A 24,319-nucleotide genomic window follows, 5' to 3' on the forward strand; every position below is an offset into this window, starting at 1 on the left:
GATATCAACCCCTACTGATTTCTATAAAGGAGGATTTCAGAGTTTCACGTACTTTTTAGACAACTTTATTGAGATATAACTCACATACCCTGCAATTCACTCATTCAAAGCATTTTTAGTATGTTCACAGAATTGTGCAATCATCACTACAATCTAATTTTGAAACAAAAAGAAATCTGCATCCATATCAGTTGTATTCCATTACTCCCCACCCTGCTACCCCTTAGTCAATTTACTTTCTATTTCTATGAATTTTGCCTATTCTGGACATTTCATGCAAAGAGAATCAAAATATGTGGTCTTTCATGAATGGCATCTGTCACTTAGTGTAAATTTTTCAAGTTTCATCCATGATGTAACATGTGTCAGAATTTTATTCCTTTTATGGCAGAATAATATTTCATTGAACGGATATGCCATGTTTTGTTTATCCTTTCAGTCGTAGTTAATGGATACATTAATTGGGGTTGTTTCCACTTTTTGGCTGTTGTGAATAACCTGCTATGGGTATTCATGGGACAAGTTTTTGTTTGAACACCTGTTTTCAAATTTGGGGGTATGTATCCAGGAATAAAATTACTGTCCTATGGTAACCCTGCTTCTAACCTTTCGGAAGAATGCCAGAATATTTTCCAAAGTGACTGTACTATGTGTTCGTGTATCTTTAATAGTAAAAGATATTGCTAAATTACTTTCCAGAGAGTGTGTAAAAACTCAAACTTCCAAAAGTAACATCTAAAAGGGACTGTTTTCCCCACCCTTGCCTGCCACTATTTCCTGACTCTATAAATTTATATGAACAAAAAAGAAACAACCCTGTGATCCCACCATTGCTATAATTCACCTTCTGCTTGTGAAATCAAGCACTTGTTCATTGTGCTGAGGCCATTTAGATTTTCACTTTGTGCCTGTCCTTTGGGCTAGTGCTGAAACACAGCTGCAGTTGTGAACTGATGAAGAAAAGCGAGGGCAGCAAGACACAGTGGTCCTCCAGGCAGCTGAAACCATCGTTTTTTCATCTGTGTAACAGGGATAATAGAATCAGTCTCAAAGCATTGTAGAGGACCAAATGAGATAACGCACGGGAGGCTTCGGGGGCTTGAAGCACCCACAGGCTAGTGGGCAAAATAGACATCTCAATACTTTTGCTGCCAGGAACCAGGAAGGCAGGGATGACTGGCTAGGGCTGGAACCAGTGATCACAGTGGTGGGGGGCTCAGGGCTGCCAGGATTCTTCAGACAGAGATAGCAAAGGCCTTCTAGGCAGGTGGAAGGGGAACATGAAAACCCACAGAGGTGTTGGGAGCAGTTGTAGAACTTCCAGGTGCTGGAGGAGAAGCGGGAGGAGAGGGGGTAGTGGGAGGCCACCCTGGGCCTGCATGGGACCAGGCTGGGTCTGTCTTGTTCTGCTTTCTCGGGCCATGCTGAGTAGGTTATATAATCAGACTTTTAAATGAAGCAATTCTGGCAGCACCATGGATAGATGATGGTGCAAAGCAGGGAGAGATTATTGGCAGAAAGAGGTAGGGAGGGTAGAGGGTCTGCGGAGGCAGAGCAGTCTGTGGGGGCGTCTGTGAACCAGCATGGAGCTGTTCCTTGGTGTAAAAGCAGCACTGCACCCCTAAGTATATAAGCTATGAGGACAGAACATACCCCCACTGACTGCACAGACTGTGGGACAGACCTCATGGTGCCCAGGCAGTGCTGACGGGCGCGGCCCCGGGTCTTCTGAGCGCTTGCGCCATGTGCGTGCCCTCAGTGATGGCCCATGGCCTGCTTCCAGAACCTGCGGGGCTCCAGCTGCCAGTACCAGGACTGCCCCTCCACCGTCATTGTCTCTATTGGTTGCTACCTGTTCTCCTCCCACGCCTCTCACCACGCCCAGGGCCCAGGGCTGGTCAAGCGTTCAGAGAAGGGAGAAGAAGGATGCAGGAGCCCCTCAGTGGAGCTCTCTGCCCCATCTGAGAGGCACTGCATGCCCCACTCCGCATAGGCTGTAGGGACACTGTCACTCTGGGACCATAAGAATCACAGCCACCTATACATAGCTCTGTTTTGTCAGGAAATACCTGAAGAGCTGTCTCCTGAAGGAGGGTTTGAAACCGAACCCATTCCTAACTACAGCCGGTGAGTAGCACAGAGATGTGACAAGAGGCAGGTCCTCCACTCTGTGCCTGAGCAGGAGCGCTTAGCTGTTGGGTACTTACTGCAGGAACTTTGTTCTGGGTTGTCACACAGCCTCACGGGTTACAGCACAATGGAGCCTGCCTCCTGGGCATTATGCCGTGGCTCAGTCACCCTTAAACCCCACCTCACTCCAACCAGAACCTTCATGTAGAGCGTGAGGACTAAATATTTTTTAAGTAAATAATAGCCAATTTGATCTGTCACAAAGCTCTGTTCCTGGTAGCACAAGACAAACTTAGATGTCCCAGGGATCCGAGTTTCAGACTTTTTTTTTTTTTTAATTTTATTTTGTCGATATACAATGTGGTTGATTATTGTGGCCCATTACGGAAACCTCCCTCCCTCCTCTCTCTCTCCCCCCTCCCACCCAACAATGTCCTTTCTGTATGCTTGTCATGTCAACTTCAAGGAATTGTAATTGTTATGTCTTCTCCTCCCCGTTTTTTTTTTTTTTTTTTTTTTGTGTGTGTGTGTGTGTGTGTGTGTGTGTGTGTGTGAATTTATTTATTTATTTTTATCTCCTGCACCCAAGCATTGTAAGGAGAGCTGCAGAGGATGCTGCACCTGACGCTCTGCACTGGGAGGAGGGCTGCCTTACCTAAAGCGAGGGATGCCCTGGGGCAGGCATGTTGGCATCCGCCTTAATGGAAAACATCTGCATGGCTCCTGGCCTGGTGTCCATGCACCTGACACGCTGGAGGGCCTGAGCCACTGGGCTCCTGCCCCTAGTTCACCCAGGCCACATTGCAGATACCAAAGCTCACAGCGTGGATCTGTGCGTCTGTCCCAGGGTTTATCACTGCAGGCATGCACTGTATGTGTCATGTGCTTGCTTCCGTTATGCAGTAAAAAAGGCACATCAGTCATAGGGACACCACCCTGCCCTGTCCATCGCTCATTTATTTCTCTTCCCAACTTAAAGTAAAGAATTTAGTAAATACAGTGGGTTTTTCTATGACTAGAATTTCTCAAGTGTTAGTGGAGAACAGTATTTCTAAATAGTAGAGGAAATAGGCTGTGGTTGGCCATGTATTTCGCTTGTATTATGATGAAAAGTTTTTTTCTGTGCCCTCATCTTATAAATTGTTGGGATACCCATTTCTGATTAAGCTAGTTCTGTTAGGCGCTTTTTCCTTTCTCATTCACTTAACAAGTAGGCTTAAACTGTTTTACTTATGTTTGGCTCTTTTTTAATAGAGAAAAGATGGAGACCCTCACAGGTCCTCCCTGTAAGAGAGCTACTGGCAAGGGCAGAAGTGGTGAGCAGGGAGGAGGTGGGTTCCAGGCAGGACAGTGGCCTGCGGGGCACAGAGACAGCACTGAGCACAGGCGCCACTGGTTTGTCAACAAGGAGTCCCAGGCCACTTGCAGTAAGTCAGATAATAAATTTCCTCAGTGGCCTGAGTAGGAAGCAGCCCCACTGTCCTATGTGTCCTGGAAGGGCTGTAAGCCCCAGTTTTGTCTGGCCAGTCCCACCACGACCAGTGAGGCCAGCAGCAAGGTATTCATCTTCTCCAGTCAGCCCCAGCCAGCCTGGGCACTCGGCTGACTAAGGGCAAGTGCCCTGGAAGCCAGGCTGGAATGGCTAGGGGCCTCCATACCAGGGGAAGCCAGGGCTCCCACGTGCCCCACACCCAGGACAGCCAGGGCTCCCTCTTTGTGTTGTACAGTTCTGCTGGTTTTGGCAGATGTACAATATCATACGTCCACCATTATCACCCAGAATAGTTTCACCCCCCTGAAAATCCTGTGTGTTCCGTCTATTCATCTCTCCTTTCCTCCTTATCCCCTGGCAACCACTGATCTTTTTATTGTCTCCATAAAATGTCATATAGTTGGAATCATACAATATGTAGCCTTTTCAGATTAGCTTCTTTCACTTTCCAGGTTAGCTTCTTTCACTGAGCGATATGCATTTAAAGTTCTTCCACATCTTTTCATGGCTTGGTAACATTTCTTTTTAGCACTGAATAATATGCCATTGTCTGGATGCACTACTGTCCTTTATCTGTTACACATAAGGACATCTTATTTGTTTCCAAGGTTTTTTTTTAGCAATTAGAAACGTTTGTGTGTGGGTATTTGTGTGGACATAAATTTTCAACTCATTTAGGTAAACAACAAGGAGTGTGATTGCTGGATCACCTGGTAAGGTCATGTTTAGTTTTGTTAGTAACTACCAAACTGTCTTCCAGCGTGGCTCCACCAACTTGCATCCCCCAGCAGTGAATGCGAGTCCCTGTTGATCCATGTCCTTGTCAGCATTTGGTATTGTCAGGGTTTGGGATATTTGCCATTCTACTAAGTATGTAGTTGCCTTGGGTTGAATGTCCCCACAAAACTTAGTCCCCACTGTGACAATGTAAGGAGGGTGGGAAGTCCTATTATGGTAATTGAAAGGTGGGCTTTCTATTGTGTTCTGTTGATTTGTTTGTCTATTCTTTTGCCATATGTCTTGGTCACTGTAGTTCTGCTGTGCATCTTGAAGTTGGGTAGTGTCATCTTCCAACTTTGTTCTTCTACTTCAGTATTGTCTTGGCTATTCTAGGCCTTTTTGCCTTTCCGTAAACTTTAGAATCAATTTGTTGATATCCACAAAACAACTTGCTGAGATTTTGATTGGCATTGCATTAAGTCAGTAGATCAAGTTGGAAAAAACTGACATCTTATCACTGTTGAGTTGTCTTATCCATGAACATGGAAATCTCTCCATTTATTTTTATCTTTGATTTCTTTCAGCAGAGGTTTTCAGTTTTCCTCATATAGATCTTCAATATATTTTGTTAGACTTATACCTAAGTATTTCATTTATTTTGGTGCTAATGTAAATGGTATTGTGTTTTTAATTTCAAATTCCAATCCTTCATTGCTGGTATATAGGAAAGCAATTGAGTTTTGTTTTGTTTTTTTTTTCTTTTTCTTGACCGGCACTCAGCCAGTGAGTGCACCGGTCAGTCCTATATAGGATCCGAACCCGCGGCGGGAGCGTCGCCGCGCTCCCAGCGCAGCACTCTACCAAGTGCGCCACGGGCTCGGCCCGAGTTTTGTATATTAACCCTGTATCCTGCAACCTTGTTATAATTGCTTAGTAGTTCCAGTAATTTTTTGTCATTTCTTTGGGATTTTCTACATAGAAAACTATGTCATCTGTTAACAAAGACAGTTTTATTTCTTCCTTCTTAGTCTGTATACATTTTATGGCTTTTTTTTTCTTTCTTTTTTTTTTTTTTTGTCCTGTTGCATTAGTTAGGACATCCTGTACCGTGTAGAACAGCAGACTAATATGAGAAATGTTAGTCTATAGACTAACGTTAAAACTAAATGTTAGTCTTTCATGTAATGTCTTTGGTTTTGATATTAGGGTAATACTGTCCTCATAGATTGAGTTAGGAAGTATTCTCTCTGCTTCTGTTTTCTGGGAGAGATTGTAGAGGTTTGGTTTAATTTCTTCCATAAATGTTTGCTATAATTCACCAGTGAACTTATCTGGGCCTGGTGCTTTCCGTTTTGGAAGGTTATTAATTATTGATTCATTTTTTAAATAGGTTTAGGCCCATTAAGATTTTCTATTTCTCCTTGTGTGAGTTTTGATAATTTGCATTGTTAAAGGAATTGGTCCATTTCACCTAAATTATCAAATTTGTGGGCATAGAGTTTTTCATAATATTCCTTTATTTTTGTTTGATGTCCATGGGATTGGTAATGATGACCCTCTTTCATTTCTAATATTAGTAATTTATGTCTTCTCTTCTTTATTCTTGGTTAGCCTGGCTAGAAATTTATCAATTTTTATTGAACTTTTCAAAGAAACAGGTTTTGGGTTTACTAATTTTCTTTACTGATTTCCTTTTTTCGATTTCATTGTTTCTGCTCTAAATTTCTTATTGCTTTTAATCTCCTTACTTGCTTTTAATTTGCTTTTCTTTTTCTTATTTCCTAAAATGAAAGCTTAGATTATTGATTTTAGATTCTCTTTTCTAATATATGCATTTAGTGGCCTAAATTTTCTTCTAAGCACTGCTTTTGCTGCATCTCCCAAATTTTGTTGTTTTTATTTTTATTCAGTTCAAAATATTTAAAAATTCCTCTTGAAACTTCTTCTTTGACTCATGTGTTGTTTAATTTCCAAATATTTTAGGGCTTTACAGATACTTTTCTTTTACTGATTTCTAGTTAAATTCCTTTGTGGTCTGAACATACTTAGTATGATTTCTATGCTTTTAAATTTGTTTTTTTTTTCTTTTGGTTTTTTTAATTCAGCTTCGTCTTTATTTTTTTTAATTTTTTTATCTTTATTCAGTTTTATTTTATTTTATTTTTTTTTTTAAACTTTTATTTTGTCAATATACATTGTGGTTGATTATTGTTACCCCTTACCAAAACCTCCCTCCCTCCTCCCTCTCCTCCCTCCCCGCCAACGATGTCCTTTCTGTTTGCTTGTCCTATCAACTTCAAGTAATTGTGGTTGTTATATCTTCTTCCCCCGCCCCCAGTTTTTTTTTTTTTTTTTTTTTTTTGTGTGTGTGTGTGTGTGTGTGTGTGTGTGTGAATTTATATATTAATTTTTAGCTCCCACCAATAAGTGAGAACATGTGGTATTTCTCTTTCTGTGCCTGACTCGTTTCACTTAATATAATTCTCTCAAGGTCCATCCATGTTGTTGCAAATGGCAGTATTTCATTCGTTTTTATAGCTGAGTACTATTCCATTGTGTAGATAGACCATATTTTCCGTATCCACTCATCCGATGATGGACATTTGGGCTGGTTCCAACTCTTGGCTATTGTAAAGAGTGCTGCGATGAACATTGGGAAACAGGTATACCTTCGACTTGATGATTTCCATTCCTCTGGGTATATTCCCAACAGTGGGATAGCTGGGTCGTATGGTAGACCTATTTGCAATTGTTTGAGGAACCATTTTCCATACCATTTTCCATAGAGGCTGCACCATTTTGCAGTCCCACCAACAATGTATGAGAGTTCCTTTTTCTCCACAACCTCGCCAGCATTTATCGTTCAGAGTCTTTTGGATTTTAGCCATCCTAACTGGGGTTAGATGGTATATCAGTGTGGTTTTGATTTGCATTTCCCGGATGCTGACTGATATTGAGCATTTTTTCATATGTCTGTTGGCCATTTGTATATCTTCCTTAGAGAAATGCCTACTTAGCTCTTTTGCCCATTTTTTAATTGGGTTGCTTGTTTTTTCTTGTAAAGTTGTTTGAGTTCCTTGTATATTCTGGATATTAATCCTTCGTCAGATGTATATTTTGCAAATATTTTCTCCCACTCTGTTGGTTGTCTTTTAACTCTTTTAATTGTTTCTTTTGCTGTGCAGAAGCTTTTTAGTTTGATATAATCCCATTTGTTTATTTTTCCTTTGGTTGCCCGTGTTTTTGGGGTCGTATTCATGAAATCTGTGTCCAGTCCTATTTCCTGAAGTGTTTCTCCTATGTTTTCTTTAAGAAGTTTTATTGTTTCAAGGTGTATATTTAAATCCTTAATCCATTTTGAGTTGATTTTAGTATATGGTGAGAGGTATGGGTCTAGTTTCAGTCTCCTGCATATGGATATCCAGTTATACCAGCACCATTTGCTGAAGAGGCAGTCCCTTCCCCAGTGAATAGGCTTGGTGCCTTTGTCAAAGATCAGATGGCAATAAGTGTGTGGGTTGATTTCTGGATTCTCTATTCTATTCCATTGATCAGTGTGTCTGTTTTTATGCCAGTACCATACTGTTTTGGTTATTATAGCTTTGTAGTATAGCTTAAAGTCAGGTAGTGTTATGCCTCCAGCTTTATTTTTTTTGCTCAGCATTGCTTTGGCTATGCGTGGTCTTTTATTATTCCATATAAATGTCTGGATAGCTCTTTCCATTTCTGAGAAAAATGTCTTTGGAATTTTGATGGGGATTGCATTGAATTTGTATATCACGTTGGGTAGTATGGACATTTTCACTATGTTGATTCTTCCAATCCAAGAGCATGGGATATCTTTCCATCGTTTTGTATCCTCTCTAATTTCTCTCAGCAGTGGTTTGTAGTTCTCATTATAGAGATTTTTCACCTGCTTGGTTAACTCAATTCCTAAGTATTTTATCTTTTTGGTGGCTATTGTAAATGGGCAGGCTTTCTTGATTTCTCGTTCTGCTTGTTCACTACTGGAGAAAGGAAATGCTACTGATTTTTGTGTGTTGATTTTGTATCCTGCTACTGTGCTGAAATCATTTATCAATTCCAAGAGTTTTTTTGTAGAGGTTTTAGGCTGTTCGATATGCTTTTAAATTTGTTAAGGTGTGTTTTGTGGCCCAGAATGTGGTCTATCTTGGTGAATGTTCCATGTGAACTTGAGAAGACTATATATTCTGCTGTTGCTGGATGAAGAATTCAACAATGTCAGTTAAATCCTGTTGATTGATGGTGCTGTCAGTTGAACGCTATCCTTGCCATTTTTCTGCCTGCTGTTCCTATCAATCACTGATAGAGGGGTATTGAAATCTCTAACTATAATAGTGAATTTGTTTATCTCTCCTCAAAATTCTATCAGTTTGCCTTGTATATTTTGACACTCCATTGTTAGGTGCATACACATTAAGGATTATTATGTCTTCCTAGTGAATTGACCCCTTTATCATTACTTATTTCTCTTTTTTATTCTCAGTAATTTTTCCATGCTCTGAAGTCTGTTCTGTCTGCAATTAAAATAGCTAGCCCAGCTTTCTCTTGTTAGTGTTAGCATGGTATATCTTTCTCTATCCTTTTACCTTTAATCTATCTGTGTCTTTATATTTAATGGGGGTTTCTTGTAGACAACCTGTACTTGGTTCTTGGTTTTTGTTCACTGTGACAGTCTCTGTCTTTTAATTTGTGTATTGAAACAATTCACATTTCAAGTGGTTATTGGCATAATTGAATTAATGTCAACCATGTTTATCACTGTTTTCTATGTGTTGTCCCTGTTTCTTTTTTTGTCTTCCACTCTTTCTGCTCTTTCTCATATTAATTGAGCATTTTATGATTCCATTTTCTCTTTTCTCTTAGAATGTCATTTATACTTATTTTAAAGTTTTTTTCTAGTGGTGTCCCTAGAGTTTGTAATATACATTTACAACCAAGTCCACTCTCAAATAACACTGTCCTGCTTCACAGGTAGTGCAGTTATCTCATAACAGAGTGTTCCCCATTCCTCTCCTCTCTCTGGCAACACTGCTAGCATTCATTTCACTTACCATAAGCTATGACCACTAAATACATGGTTGTTATTATTATTTAAACAAACTATTATCTTTTAGATAAATTCAGAAAAAGAAATGTAACAATTTCATTTTACCCTCTTTCTAATGCTCTTCTTTTCTTTATGTAGATCCAAGTTTCTGACAATACCATTTTCTTCTGGGCCATTTTTATGTAGCATTCCCTATGGGTCTCATCTGCATCCAGACTTGCTCTGAAGCTGCCCTGCAGACCTGTGGGTGAGTCTGTGGGATGTGTAGACAGACTCTTATCACAGAGGCAGAGCTGAATACTACCGGATTCTCTGATATGAACCAGTCAGTTGGGCACTAAGAGGAAAAAAACCCAGCTACAAAATAGCAAAGATTGGCTGAGCCTCCTAGGCAGGAGCATTCACAGCAAGGCAGCAGCTAGGTGGTGACCAGTGCCACCAAGGTGCGTTTGCCATGGGCACCAGCTAGCTGCAAGCCTGCCTAGCTCCAACTCCATCGAGTCCACCTGAGGCTGGAGTCCTCACTGCTCTGTGACCATGGCAGGTGCCCCCTTCTCAGCCCCTCAGCCTTGCCCTGCTCTGCCTGCCCTGGCCCAGAAGGTCTCAGTGGTGACTTATGCCCAGCAGGGCTCCAAGGGAGCTCCTTCACATCCACAGCACGTCAGTGCTGGGGACTGGGCAGTTCTCAGTGGCCACTGAGTCAGGTGAGTGTCTGGGTCTCAGACAGCTGAATATTGAGTATTTTCTTTGAGTAGGTCTTGAAAGGACTCTGAACAAGTTCCAAACACAACGTGCAAGTCAGTCACTCACTGGGAGCTGGTGGCATCTGTCTGTCCACCTGAGACGGATGGCGCTAGCTCCTCCTTCACAGTCAGCTCCCAGAGTATGCAGGGATTTCTTTCTGGTTTATTTTCTGGGTGAAATCGTTTGATAGCACTGATTTTCTCTCCCTCGTACTGCGTACTACTTCTTTACCTGTGGCTGGCCAGCGGATGGGGCCTGGTACACCACCAAGGGAAACGGATGCGGCAGGCGCGCATCGGTGCATCAGGTCTTTATGGGAAGGGGTAGCGAAGTCCTGTCTCCAAACAAGGTTGATAAATAGAAAGAAAAAACGTGAGCCCCGACTGCTTTCAGTCAGGAAATCGGTGGGGGAGCAGGGCCTGGCAGAGAGTTCAAACCTGGTGAAGAAATCTGTACACTGGGCTGTGCTGATCGCCTCTGTGACTGAGGCATTTCCCTTAGGACCCTTTGAGAGAACCTTTTTATTTTTAATTTTTTAAATTGAAACATAATTGATTGTACATATCTCTGGGGTATAGCATTGAATATCAATACCCGTGGGCAATATGTGATGCTCAAATCAGGATAGTTAGTATAGTCAACATTATACAATGCAATCCGTTTTTGTGGCCCTTTACCAATTTCTTGCTAATCCCTCTCTCCCTTCCCCCTCCCACCTCTGGTGGCCTAAGTTCTGTTCTCTCCTGAAAGAACCTTTTAAAAAAGATGTTTTAATAATTAAGTGATATACCTTTCCCAAACCTAATTACAAGAGATTTCTGTACATAAAACTAGCAAAGTAAAGGCTTTTAACAGCAAACTGCAGGCAAGCTGAGAGTATGGCGTAACAGTCCTTAACCCTGATGAAAATTGTTTTTTTCTTTCTTGGATTCATTTAAGTGAGTGTTTTAGACACAATTAATAGCACACTTCCCAGTTATCCCTTGATGTTCATTTAGGGTTGTCAGAAAGGGTTTCCAATGGTTTGTAGACCTCGTATGAAATACATTTCCTCAACTATTGCCTTGTTCTCAAATTGGAAGGAAATTGCTTAATCCCTTATAAATGTAAATGCCATTAACACCCACGGATATCCCAGGGGAACTTTGGTTGGTAGCCGACTACTTTTTATTAATTCATGCAGCATTTGCCACGTGCAGTAAACGCGAGCTCAGGGTTGGCACACGGCCAGGGCAGGACACGGCCGGTGTTGGCTCATTTCCCCTTGTGGCTCCTCACACGTCTGCCTGGTGCAAGTTGGCCCAAGCTCCTTTCTGGCTGCATGATAAGCCTTTGTTGACTTCAGTTTTCTCTTTGACTCACTTTTGATTAGATTTGTAAGGGGCAGCCTTTTCAAAATCAAGGTCTATAATTTTCATCTTTAAAAAGTCATTCGAGTAAGCTTTGCATAAATGCATTAACCAAGCCTACTAGTTCTTATCATTCTGTTTTATCTACAGGTAAAGTTTCTCCTAATGTTTGTTCTAGTGGGGAATGAGTTGTTTTGCTCTATGAGTGGTAAGAAGACTCGTCTACTTTTCTGGAAACTTGGGTCACATCTTACTTTTTCTTCAAACATCTAATTTTACCACTTCTCAGCAAGAATGGTCTGCAGTTTGCCAGCGTGTCTAGAGGACTTCTGTAATGTTTCACGTCCCAGGAAACCATACCATCTCAGTCCCCAGCATGACCCAGAGCAGTCATGGTTCTGACAGCCTCACAGCTGTGTCTTCTGTCTTTCCTCGGGGTGTGCAGGGCCAGTCCAGCCCAGTCCCCAGCCCGCACACTCCTTCTGGAGGAAGCCTTCGCTGAGCCTCAGGCAGCCCCGGAGGCGGGGTCTGCCACACTTGTCAGGGGACTTTTCCAGTTCTCAAGTTAGCGTTTATTTCATGGTATTTTTAATCATTATTATTTGTTTATCTTCTTCCCGAGCCAGATTGTGGAGCCCACAAGAGCAGAGACTGTAGCATTCATCTTTATGTTCCCAGTGCCGCACATACTTGTTAGTTGAACAAATAAATCACAGATGTTGGAGTGAAAAAGAAATTTACGTATCCTTCATATACTAGCAATAAGGAAACCAGAGAAATCACATAAGAGAAGATATTAACAAACCAGTATGAGTATTTATCTTCCTTTATGAAAGAAGTGAGAAAGGAGCAATTCCGTTATGCTTGTTATGGAGGCAAATTCTTAGGATGAGGTTAGCATGCAGTGTAGGGAGACTGGCAGTCAGTGAAGGGTGGCAGTGTGACCGGAGAGTTCTTTTGGGAAACATTTTCTGAACAGGTTTTTCTGTGTCTCTAGCACTCCTACTCTTTGACACAGTAGTTCTATTTCCAAGAGTCTGTCCTAAGGAAGGGTCTCAGTACAGAAAATGCCTGCGGACAGTCATATTCACCGCCACAGTGCTGATGTAATTTGGAGACCCAGATATCCAATGTAGGGACCGTGCACATCACCCAACCGGCATGGCGATCGGGTCGATAGCACAGTCCTCACAGCAGTGCACAGCAACCTTGGCAGTAGGATGAGGCCCCCCACGGATGGCTTGCCCGTAATAAGTGACATGTGCCTGCATCTGGAAAAAGACTGGCGAGGAGAAATGAAAACACTGGTTAGGTGGTAATATTGTAGGCAAGTTTCAGAACTTTCTTTTCGTTATAACTTTGTGCAAAAAATGGAAATTATAAAAAACTTGGAGACATTTATATAAACTCACAAGTGAGAAAAAAATCCAAGGCCCCTCGTGTGTGTCTGTGCACTGAGAGGCCGAGGGGGCCTTGAGAGTCTGGCTTCCCTTCTCCTTGGGTCCAGGTGCTGTGGTTGGTGTGGACGAGAGCACTGCTTTCTCATGGCCTGTGTGTGACCAGTGTGGCAATGGGAGATTGGAACAGAGGCCAGAAGACAGGTAAGGGGGAACGGGCTGGCCTGAAAACAGCCCGGGCCAAAGGGCCGGCAACCCCCAGGCCGGGGCCGGGGCCTCTCCGCCTGGCCAGCTTCCCGGAGAGCTCTGAGGGCAGCCTGGGGTCTGCGGAGGGGCACGAAGAGGCCGTGGGGCCTTCTGCGTTTTCCTAACAGGGATTTCTGCAGCGCCTTGTGTCTCCTCCTCTTCCTAAAAGATGAAAGAGCTGGGTTTTGTCCTCAGCTCCTTTATTTCCAGCTTCGAGAATGAAGGAGGACAGACGTGACTGAGCAGGACAGACTCGGCGCACCTGGGCAGCGTGTCCTTAGCGGGGCTGTGGGCCTTTTGGAGACCATTGAGCTGACACCGTCCCCACCGCTACTGGGCTGGGCAGGAGTGCAGTTGGTCCCTTTAGAGTCAGTTTTCTGTCCTCTCAAGTGGACTTTGTCCTGTGACAGACAGAAAGGGGCGCGCTCATTACTTCTCTGCTGCTCAAGAAGCAAAAAGCAAACGTTTCCCTGACGTCTCCTGGTTTGGTGGCCTTACACATGCACAGGTCCTCGCTGGATCGTGTTGAAGGGCCGGGAGCAGGGATGTGGGTGTACAGGGTAGCTGTAGGAGCAAAGGTGCGGGGGGCTCCTTCAGGCGCGGGGGGAGCATGGCCTCCCAGGGGCCTTGGCGCCGCTTCCCGGGAGGTTTGCCGTCCCCCTCTGGCTCCACACGCATGGTGCTTCTCTGTGTGAGTGTCCCCTCAGAACAGGCTGAGCACGGGCCCATCTCAGGAACTCGATTCTGAGAGCAAAACCCCCTTTTCTCGCTCAGCACACATTCGTGTTTAGAAAGATGTCTGTCTGCTGCTAGAACTTTCTGACTTGTCTACTCTGGTCTGGTCTTCCTTATGCATGTTCACACAACAGAGGTACCTTTTCCTGTGGGGACTGCTCCCGGGTGGTCACGGCTCCTGTCCTCAAGAGGCACCTGCAGGTGTTCCTGGACTGCCCCTCGAGACCCCAGTGCAGAGTGAAAGTCAAGGTAGGAGCCGGCGCCCGGAGCCCCGCTCACCCCTGTGTCCGCACAGAGTTGCATGAGCAGCTCTTCCAGCCCCTAGGAGTTTTGCAGGGAGAGGGGAGGGGAGGGGCCCGCCCTCCACCAGCACGGTGTCTCCGTGTTGTGACTTACAGGTCATGTTTGACTTAAGGCTGTGAGACTGAAGCTCTGAAGAGAAGACAGGCAATATAGACGTAACGTTAATTTTTAGGAGATGGGAGATTTTAGCATGACTACTGTATTAGTTTTCTGCTGCTTATAACAGAATACCCGAAACTGGTCAATTAATAAAGAAAAGTTTATTTCCTCCAGTTTCAAAGGCTGGGAAGTCCAAGATTGAGGAGACACATCTGGTGAGGGCCTTTTTCCTGGTGGGGACTCTTGGTAGAGTTTCAAGGTGGCTCAGGGCATCCCATGGCAAGGGGCTCTCCTTATAAAGCCACCAGTGCCCCTCCTGTGACAGCCCACCATCCATTAATCCATTCATGGGGCATAGCCCTCATGATTCAATCACTTTCTAAAGGCCCCACGTCTCAACATTGCCACGTTGGGGGTCAGGCTTCCACATGAGCTTTGGAGGGGTGCACATTCAGACCACAGCAAGGCCTTCCCACCTCGGTGGGTGGTGACCCCCCATCTCAATGCATTGCAGCTGTCGCAGAGCAGCATTTCTTCACTGCTGGGGCTTGCCACCTGCGAGGACGGGGTAAGTGTGGGGAGGCCCAGCCCAGGTGAGTCCTGTACTCTTCAGCCTGAGTGAGCAGGCGTCCCCCAGATGAAAACCCTTGTCCCATGTTTGCTCGGTTACAATGGATCCCATTGTAAATGGTGTGTACGCGTACAGACTGAAATGTGGATACCACCGTCAGTCACTAACAGATGCCCATGTAGGCTAACGAGATCCTTTCCTCTTTGGTAATGAGCTTATTTCCAGGTCACCCTTCAAGTAGATACAGCAGTCTGTCCCCCTGGTTTTGATTATGGTAACACAGTCTTGAGATTTTGAGATTGGAGTCCTATTCCTGTGATTACACATTAATCGAACAGAGTTGCCTGAGACACACTTTGTATTAATTGCTGGGTATTCCAGAGTCTGAGTAACTAGTTACAGTTATTTCTCGTAACTATTTTACCTGCCCTGAAAGTTACTGTGGTGAGGCTTAGTAAACCATGGAAAAAAGCACTACCTAAATATATCATTTAAGGGGCAAAGGCAGTTTCTGCTTTGTGAAATTTGGTCATCATTAAAGCCATCCATCCGTGAGATGCCACCTCTGTCTTGTCAAACCCATTTAAAAGCACCACAAGTGGCTCATGGAATTGCTGAACTCACAGAAGGGTTCTGGGGACCAGCCACTGGGGTGGCACCAGGGCACAGCCCCCAGGTGGAGAGAGGCGTCTGTGACCAGAACAGGTACACCTCTAGGGAGGTGACCAGGGCCAGCCTCACAGGGCATGGTGACAGCGGAGGCTGACTGTCCCAGAACCACGTGGTCCACTGGGCAAGAGGTCTCTTTCTGATGGGTCCCCATGGCCAAATTGCAGCTCCAATTCCAGTCAGGACTTTTGGTGACTTGATGCACCCTATGCAGACTCCTTCCCCCACCCCTGCCAACCCTCCCCAGCCCCTGTCAGCCTGTCCCCACTGCACCCCAGTAGGGGCCTGTGCCAGTTTACCCTCTGTCATCTAAACCGTGGCTATCAGGGTTTGGATTAAACTTGAAAGCGAATAAATCCATGAACAGAATCTTTGAGGATCACTGGCCTGAGCCCGCCGTTCTCAGCCCTGACTTCATGTTAGAATGGCCTGCGGAGCTCTAGAGAGACTTTCTGCTCCCTGCTGGGGTGAACCCACTGGCGGTAAAGCTGCTCAACGCCACTGTGCTCCTGCTGGGAGCCCTCATCTGAGCAGCGCTGCACACATAGGGACGGTGCTTAGACCAGGCTGTGGGAGGGTTTAAACAAGTGGCCCCTGGTTGTGTGAAAGTCAGATACTAACCATGGGCCAGAAACTATGCACTGCTTTCCTCAAGTTCCCTCTTCCAAGCTTCCCAACATACCAGTGAGGCAGAGTCCAGTTACTGCTAGGGACGTGAAGAGTACAGGACTCATGGCAGAGACATCCCATCCCACAAGGGGAAAGTCATTGTCATCCCCACAGAAGTGGGCACCTGGCGACATGACAGGGACCCTGTGGAAGTGGAAGTGTGTAACAGGACAGCTGTGCCCATTGGCTGATTCCTCGTCTCCTGCCTCTCAGTCCTTGGGGGAGGGAGGAAGAAAGAAGGCCAGCGCTAGGTGGGGCCACCCAGGCTGGCTGTCGGAGGTGTCCGAGGTGTGGGGCTTTGAGCAGGTGCAAAACATGGCAGATCTGGGCCATCAGGGAACCTACCTCTAGGAACAATGTTGGGGGAAAGCATTAGAGACTCCTGCTTGAGAATGCATGAAAAAATGAACCAAAACCTACGACCTCAACAAACTGAAACCAACAACACGAGCTGCAACAGCTCATGTGCTGGGCCTCTGTGGGCTCCCTAGGAGGGCAGCCTGGTGCTTCCTCCAGGAAGCCTCTAGCGAGGGACAGTGCTCGACACCCGCTGTGGATCCCCACCCCTCTTTAGGGACCTGGAGACCAGGAAGCGCTGGCAGAAATCCTCCTTCACTCAGCTCCCTTTTGGCCAAGGCAGCTTGTTCCTCATGCACATTTAACTTCTCAGCCAGAATACTGCATAGGTGAGACCCTGCTCATAGAAAGCTCGAGGGCACGCTGGCACGTGTGAGCACACACACGTGCGAGTGTGGCTGAGTGTGCTCTGTGCAGGCACCTGTGTGTGTTGGGCGAGGGGCTGACGCCAGCGGAATGAGGGTAAGTTCCAGGCCTGGAGGTCCACATTTCAGGAAGCTCCTTCCCTACCCCGGCGTTGCTCGCAGCAGACGATCGGGTCTTTACATGGAAAGGAGCTGATGGGGATGGGCCTCAGGGGGGCCTGAGTGGGGGGTGCTGTCAGCGCCTGGGTGACACGCACATTCCCCCACGGCCAGAGTCAGACGAGGGCTGAGCACGAGAAGTGTGGCTCCGTCCCCGGAACAAGCCGCTGTGTCTGCTTAGGTGCACGAGGGCTACTTGCTACACTTTCACTTGAACGTGGTCACGCTACAGGTGTGACAACAGCAGGACTGGCTGCTGTACATGTCACCTCTCGACAGCAGCATCACAATGATGTGGAATGTGAAGTTTGAACGTTCAGGAAAGAAAAAGTTAAGGGAGCATATACAGGGGTACTTCAGAAAGTTTGCTGGAAAATAGAATTGAGAGATAATAGGAATCTTCTTATGAACTTTCTGAAGTGCGCTCCTGTATTGTGACTTTAAAAAAGAGACATTTTACACATATGCAGAGAGACATTCATATGAATAGTGCATATGAGTTTGCTAGTATGGTTATTTTAACCTCCCCATGTTCATTTCCCCCAAATATAAAAGATTTATAATCTAAACCCCATTGTTAGATGACATGGGTAAACCTAACATTTTAAAAAGAAATTTTTTTGCTGACTTTTTTGTCAGAATTCTGTACTTTTACTCCAGAGGAGTGTAGGACACACCTATTGCACACGTGCACAGACGTGCAGGGCTCACTCAGACTGAGAGATACACCACACAAGTGTCCAGCTGTCCTACCTCAACCTGCCAGCACCTTGTGGTGACCCCCTCGCTCTGTCCCACCTGGTGCTGGCCCTGCAGACCACAGCAGCCTGGAGGCTCCTGACTGATCCCAGACCGACCTTGCCATGTGTTGCTATGATACAGCCATCTCTAGGCTCAGTGGTTTCAGCATGCATGTATTCTGCACACAGACCTGCAGTTGGGACAGGGTTTCACCAGGATGGCTCCTCTCTGCTCCACGGGTATCAGCTGGTGGCCTCAAGGGTGGGTGCGGTCACAGAAGGCTCCTCCAGTTCGCCAGTGGCGACTGTCTGGGGCCCGAGAGAACCTGGTGGAAGATGGGCACTTCAACTAACTGAGTGTGGGATGTCACTCGGTGTCCTTTCCACTATGCACTGTGTTCATGAGAAGCGAGTCACTGAGGCCAGCCGAGGTGCAGGGTGGGGGCAGTGAGACGTACGGCCACCTGTCAGGGGGGACACTGAGGAGCCACACTGCGGCCGCTTTGGCCACACTTTGGCCTTTCCAGCCTCAGTCTCCTGGGCTGTGACACGTTAACGGTGAAGGGTGAATTAATGCACACCGGACACAACCGTTGTGATTTGTCACATGCTTGCACAGAGCAGGGGGTGAGGGCTGCGTGTGGTATTCCTCCGCGGGTGGCGTCACCTTCTGGGGGTTCAGTCTCCCAGAAGGTCAGTGATGTCATTGATCCAAATGCTTTTGAGCCTTTCTTTGTTTTCAGCCCCACCCCCAACCGCAAATGCTCTGCGGTTTGACCCTAGAGGCCAAGCGAGGGCGGGGCGCCCGCACTGCAGAGCCACGTGCTCTCGCCTGGTGCTGAAACGCGGGGACACTACGGCACAGAAGGGGCGCTGAGAAGAAATGGGAGCCTATTAAGGAGGGAAGTTTGGGGCTAAGTACCAGGAAATCCTTTGACCGGAAGTGTTGCTAGATTGGGGAAGTGTCCCAAAGGCAGTGCGGCAGCTGCGGGCCCAGCCGGTCCTGGTGTCTCGTTCCTTCCCCAGGCCGGCTGGGAGGTGCTCATCGCGGTGTCCACTGAAAACAGCAGTAACAGACATTTTAAATGTTTTAAAGTAGTTCCTTCATTTGCCCTAATGAACGGGACTTTTACCGCAGTCCACTTTTTTTCCTTCCTACCACGCTCTCACCATTTGAGGACTGAAAGGTCGTGGGCTGGGTAGGGGCCGTCTGCTCTGGTGTGCTGTGGGGTTGGGAACAGAACGTCCAGGGCTAACTCCGTTTGCTTTAACCCGCATGCCTTTATCACTGCAGAGTTACGAAGTGCAGAGTGTCCTCGGAAAGGAGGTGGGGTCGCTAAATTGTTTTGTCCGGTCCATAACCACCCACCCGACGAACTGCGTAGGATTGGAGGAAATTGAGCTTCTGGGTGCAGGAGGAACTTCTGCTGAGCGGTTGCCATAGGATTTGTGAACTTTGCAATGTGGCTGCAAGGGTGGTGGTGGTGGTTTTGGGTTATTTGTTAACTATGGATAGAGTGAATATAGTTCATGAGCTTGAAATGAAACTTAGATTTTTCTGGGCAAATGTTAGTAAAATGGTTTTTTAAACTATAAATCAAAATACCTTTTTCTATAATTTTGTATTATCTTTCTGCACATTTAGGACCATGTTATTGAAGCCGAAATAAGTAAGCTTAAGGTCTTCATTTTGTAGCTGTCTTAGGCAATAACATTAATATATCAGAAAAAAAAAGTTTTGTTCAGTTGTAATTTAAAGTGTTTAAAATTCTACCATGATTCAGCATGTTTTTCTTGTAGTAATTGTTTTCACATTCCCCCAAAGAACACCCTGTGAAGCTTAAACCTTTGTCCCATGTTGTGATGTTACTGTTCAGCTACAATAAATGTACAACATAAACATTTTGCAGTTCAATGTTCTGGGGAACTATGTCAGAGGTGAAACTGTTACCCATAAATTGTAGGTAAGTTAGCTGGTGTCATTACAGCTGTATGAATAGAGATAGCAATAGCTCATCCACCGTTGGCCTGTGTAATCATACCAGGAATGTGCAGAGAGCAAAGATTACACAGATTTAAGCAGCAGTTATCATTTGCTTTGTTGGCAGAGATTTAAATTACACATAAAACCATGAATTAATTATCTTTGGGGACTAAAGATTTTGTGTTTCTTTCCTCATAGCAATATAATCATGACAGGCTATGCTTAATTAATTACATAATATACACGTAGCAACCAAGAGCAAGAAAAGATACCCAGTTTTCTTGGAGGAAAGGCCAATGGCTCCATTTGTTTGGACTAAGCATTGAAACACTGCAGTTCCTAGCAAGACAGCTGGTAAGGAGCTGTGCCACTGCCCTTTTCATCTCCTGCATGGCCGCTATTTTGCACTTTTTTGAGCACTTTGAAAATCTACTTGGCTTGTCCTTAAGACTGAGGAAAGTGAAAGCAAAGGTCCTTGAGAGCCAAAGATGATTCAGACAAGGCTTCTGGACAGCTTGGGCCTCCTCCACCCCTCACCCCTGAAGCAGCCATCTAAAGTTAGGAGCTCTGCAGATGCTCTCAGCAGGTCCCCAAATCAGCCAGCCCCTCCCAACTCGTGGTACCTTTTTTGGGAACACCTTCCCCTGGAAAGCTGTTCGCTCAACGTGAGCCTTGGCCATGCTGCACCGACCTTAGGCAAGTTAAAGAAAACGTAAGGAGGTAGACTTTGGCATGTTTCAAAAGCAAAATAATAGACCCTCTCCTCAGAAACTAGGGTCCCCCACGTGGACACACACCTGGTCCCCTGGCTCCCAGGTGCTTGCCGCAGGCCAGATCCTGGGACTCACCCTTCCCCAACGGGGTCCCGGCGCCACCGGCTACGGGAGTCACTGCGAATTTAGGAAGCAGGGGCGATTTTAAATGCTGCTTTATTCTTACAAATACTGTAAAAATTAATATAAAAAAGTGAGCATGCTCAGTCTTTTTCCTCTTATCTACAATACAAAGGGTTTGCTTGAAAGTCTTTTTTTTCTTTTTAACAAATGTACCTTAGCTGCATCAAGGAGTAAGATGTAGAAAAAGCTACCATTATAAAAATAATTTAAGGGAAACAAACACGTATAGCTTCTCTCGCAGTTCAGGGGTAGCAAGTCCAGGCTGTAGCTTCCCTCCGATCCCATGTCCCAGAGAAACTGCAGCCGGCGCCGGGCGGCTCCCGCGCCGGGCCCGTCGGGTGTGAGGTATCGGTCGTTGGTGAGTCTCTCCCGGCCCGGCCGCGCGTTACCGGCAGTCGGCGGCCCCGGCGGCCGGCAGGAAGGGCGGGCTGGGCAGCTGCTTGAAGAACTGCCGGAGGCCGGCCAGGTCCCGCGTGAGCTGCTCCACGCGCTGGTGCAGCTTCTCGTTCTCGGCCGACAGCTCCACCAGCTTCTGCTGCATCTCCTGGTTGCGCCGCTTGGCCTTGTCGCGGCTCTTGCGCACGGCGATGTTGTTGCGCTCGCGCCGCTGCCGGTACTCGGGGCTGCCGCGGTCCGGGCCCCGCTTGCCCGCGCCCTTGTCCCGGGCAGGGCCGGGCGCGGGGCTGGGCCCGGGGCTGCCGCGGGGCGGCTCCGGCGACGTGGGCGGCGTGGGCTGCGCGGCGGCCGCCAGGCTCACCACGGTCTGCGCGCACGCGGCCACCTGCGCGGGCAGCAGCGAGCCGGGCGCGTCGCCGTCGCCCCAGTCGGGCTCGCGCTTGAGCGGGCGCGGGGCGGCGGGGGTCGGGCGCGCGGGGCCCCCGGGCAGCAGCTCCAGGCCGCCCGCGCCGCCCGCCTTGTGGTTGCTGTTGAAGAGGTCGGCGAAGAGCTCGTCGTGGCACAGCTCCAGGGTGGGCACGGCGGCCATGGAGTCGATGTAGGCGCTGAAGTCGATGGCGCTCTCGTCGTCGTACATGGCGGGGGCGGCGGCGCCCGGCTCGCCCAGGCCCCCCGGCTCGGCCCCGCGGCCCGGTTTGCCCGCCCGGCCCGGCTCGTAGAAGGGAGCGGGCTCCGCGGGCCAGGGCGCGCCGCGCGCCGGGCCGTCCAGGCTGAAGAGCGCGGCGCTCATGGCGGCGTCGGGCCGGCTCTGCGTCCCAGCGCGGCTGTCACCTCGCGGCGTCCGGCCCCGCCGCCTTTTCTAGCCCGGCTGACACGCACGCCCCGCCCCGGCTCCAGCGCCGCGGGGGCGCCCGGGGAGCACACCCCCCGCCCCGGCCGTTCCCGGGAGCCCCACCCCGCCCCGGGACCCCCGCGCCGCGCTGCTGGGAATGCCCCGCCCTCTGCCCGCACTCCGGCCCTCGCGCCTTCCTGTTGGCGGGGCCGGGAAGGAAATGGAAACCAGCGCTTGGCCACGGCGCGCGCGTCCCGGGCCGGCTCCTGTCACCAGAGGGAGGGGAGGACGCGGGCGGGGGCCGGGCCCTGGGGAAGGGACTTCGCGCGACCCGGCGTCCCTCGGGCTCGGCCGTCGATCCGCCCCCTCGACCCCGCCCGGGCCTCTCGGCCGCTGGGGCAGATGCGGGAAGCGGCTGCAGGAACGGGCGCGGGGACGCTCTCCAGCCACAGTCGCGCAGCCCCGGACGTTTCAGGGAGTTCGGGGCCCGCCCCAGCAGCCCTCCTCGGACGTCCCGGGCTCCGGCTGGCCCTGGATCGAGGACCAGCAACGAGGCTGGTGCGCCCTGATCGAGGGGACGGCACGGCCTCCGAGAGGAAAACAGATGGGGGAGTGACGGTCACAACACGCTAGATGCAGTCCGTCCCGGGCGCGGAGGCCCGGCCGCCGTCCACTGGCCCCGCAAAGCACCCGCGCTGGCGCGAGCTCCCGCGCGCTGCATTCGTCCCAAGTCTACTACCGCAGCGCCACCTCGTGGCGGTGTCCTGCTTTAGCCCTGTTTTCAGTTCCTGGCTTTTTTCCTGTTGAATAATTTCAAAAATATGTGCTCTTGAATCTAAAGTAATAGAGCCCTTCTGGGGAGAAAGATACGATTCACAGCAGTAGCTATAATAGGGCATTAAGTTACTAGAGCCTCACATCGTAGAATGCATGAAAAGACGCAGTAAGGATGGGCTTTGTTCAGTAAGTCTCCCGCAATTTGGGGCAGGCATTTCCGGTCAGTTCTATTTATTAATCACCGTTCCTGTTCACATCTGCTTTCCATCTCGCATCTTCTTCGCTTAGGCTTCTTACTCACCGGATGTTAGGTCCAAACAACAAACGTTCCACGAACTGCTGTGCAGTTATCTGCAATCCATTCCTGAGGTTATCGGTAATGATGCACTATGGGGTACTTAATAAGTTGTCTAAAAGGACAAGCATATTGCTTTAGAATTACTCAGAGAAGGTAGCCGATGTTGACGTTACACAATTAATTACCTATTCCAGCCCAACAGTGCATATAGTGTGGTCTCATGCACACCCAGAGAAAAGGCCTTGAACAAATTTGTTTCTTATTTATTTAGGAAACCATAGAAACACTATTAAAGCCCTCTCTAATCAGTTAGGAAATGCAAAATATGTAATAACCATATCCCCATAAAAACAAATCAGAGAATATTTTCAGTGAGCTGACCTACTGATGCCGATATCTGAGTATTTATTTAGTAAAACTAAGTTGAGTTTAGAAGACAATGAGGCCTTGGATTGGCTATTACATGCTTTGAAGAAGAGGTTAAAAAGCCCTCAATTGGTTGGGGTTGAGCTTGGAAGAGATTTTAGCAGATTATTTACCTGTAATTAATAATCACTTTTAGATTTAAGGATTTTCTTCCCTTTTCCAGAGGAGGGATTGTAGAACAACAAAAAGTATGGATTTGTTGTGACATTTGAGGATAATTGAAGGCTTTTTAGAAAATAATAAGTTTAAAGTTTAGTTTTTGTGACAGTGTTGTTCATAGTCATTTCTTGATTATCGCCACTTCCCATTTTTCAAGGCCCTTTTCTAATTCTGCTATTAATCTACTGAAGATTACAGAGTTGTTCTAGTCATTTCTCCTGGTTTCAGGTAATTATTTGAGCCTTCCTGACTTCTCTGGTATTCTCGGTAGACCTGTCAAAAGGAAGGTGTCCAGGAGTTGGCTGGTTAGCTCACTTGGTTAGATCATGGTGCTGGTAACACTAAGGTCACGGGTTCGGATCTCAATACAGGCCAGCCATAAAACGGAAAAAAAAGGAGGCGTCCAGTTGGAGAGCATCCCAGATGGGAGCTAGAGCATGCCTATGTTGAGCACAGTTGAGCTGTTCCAAGTGGACTTTCTGAACACATCAGTGTTTAGAAATTCAGAAGGCTAAAAATGCTTAAAATGTGTTTTGGAATTATTATTATTATTCTTATTTTTTTTTTTTTTAAGATGACCGGTAAGGGGATCTTAACCCTTGACTTGGTGTTGTCAGCACCACGCTCCCCCAAGTGAGCCACGGGCCGGCCCCTATTAAGCACTATTTCTAACCCCATGTTCCCCGGCTTATGTAGCATGGAGCGGGCACAACTCAGCTTTCTTCCTGGGGATCT

At 47.3% G+C, this 24,319-nt stretch overlaps 2 protein-coding genes and 1 long non-coding RNA gene across 5 annotated transcripts in view; 1 reads left to right on the forward strand and 2 right to left on the reverse strand.

The window, feature by feature from the left end:
- The window catches only part of SPIDR (scaffold protein involved in DNA repair), a 409,626-nt gene extending 389,924 nt beyond the window's left edge, over positions 1-19,702 (forward strand). For 2 of the 3 annotated variants that reach the window (XM_063079984.1, XM_063079985.1), the window contains exons 17-20: positions 13,014-13,107; positions 14,019-14,133; positions 14,801-14,854; positions 19,111-19,702. In XM_063079984.1, coding sequence (XP_062936054.1) covers positions 13,014-13,107; positions 14,019-14,133; positions 14,801-14,854; positions 19,111-19,260 — 413 coding nt within the window. In that variant the 3' untranslated portion in view covers positions 19,261-19,702. The remainder of the gene's footprint in view (positions 1-13,013; positions 13,108-14,018; positions 14,134-14,800; positions 14,855-19,110) is intronic. The other variant, XM_063079986.1, reaches the window with a different exon arrangement.
- On the reverse strand, positions 15,780-20,590 carry LOC134364071 (uncharacterized). The gene is made up of 3 exons (XR_010021800.1): positions 20,424-20,590; positions 18,739-18,873; positions 15,780-18,142 (listed from the first exon to the last, which is right to left on the reverse strand). It is a non-coding gene; the product is annotated as an uncharacterized LOC134364071 (long non-coding RNA).
- A 400-nt stretch (positions 20,591-20,990) lies between these two features.
- CEBPD (CCAAT enhancer binding protein delta) lies at positions 20,991-21,997 on the reverse strand. The gene has a single exon (XM_063079987.1). The coding sequence runs from the start codon at positions 21,880-21,882 to the stop codon at positions 21,082-21,084; it is 801 nt and encodes a 266-aa protein (XP_062936057.1). The 5' UTR covers positions 21,883-21,997; the 3' UTR covers positions 20,991-21,081.
- Positions 21,998-24,319: the final 2,322 nt, after the last annotated feature.

Source organism: Cynocephalus volans, chromosome 15 (genome assembly GCF_027409185.1).
Source record: "Cynocephalus volans isolate mCynVol1 chromosome 15, mCynVol1.pri, whole genome shotgun sequence".
Taxonomy (NCBI): Eukaryota; Metazoa; Chordata; class Mammalia; order Dermoptera; family Cynocephalidae; genus Cynocephalus; species Cynocephalus volans.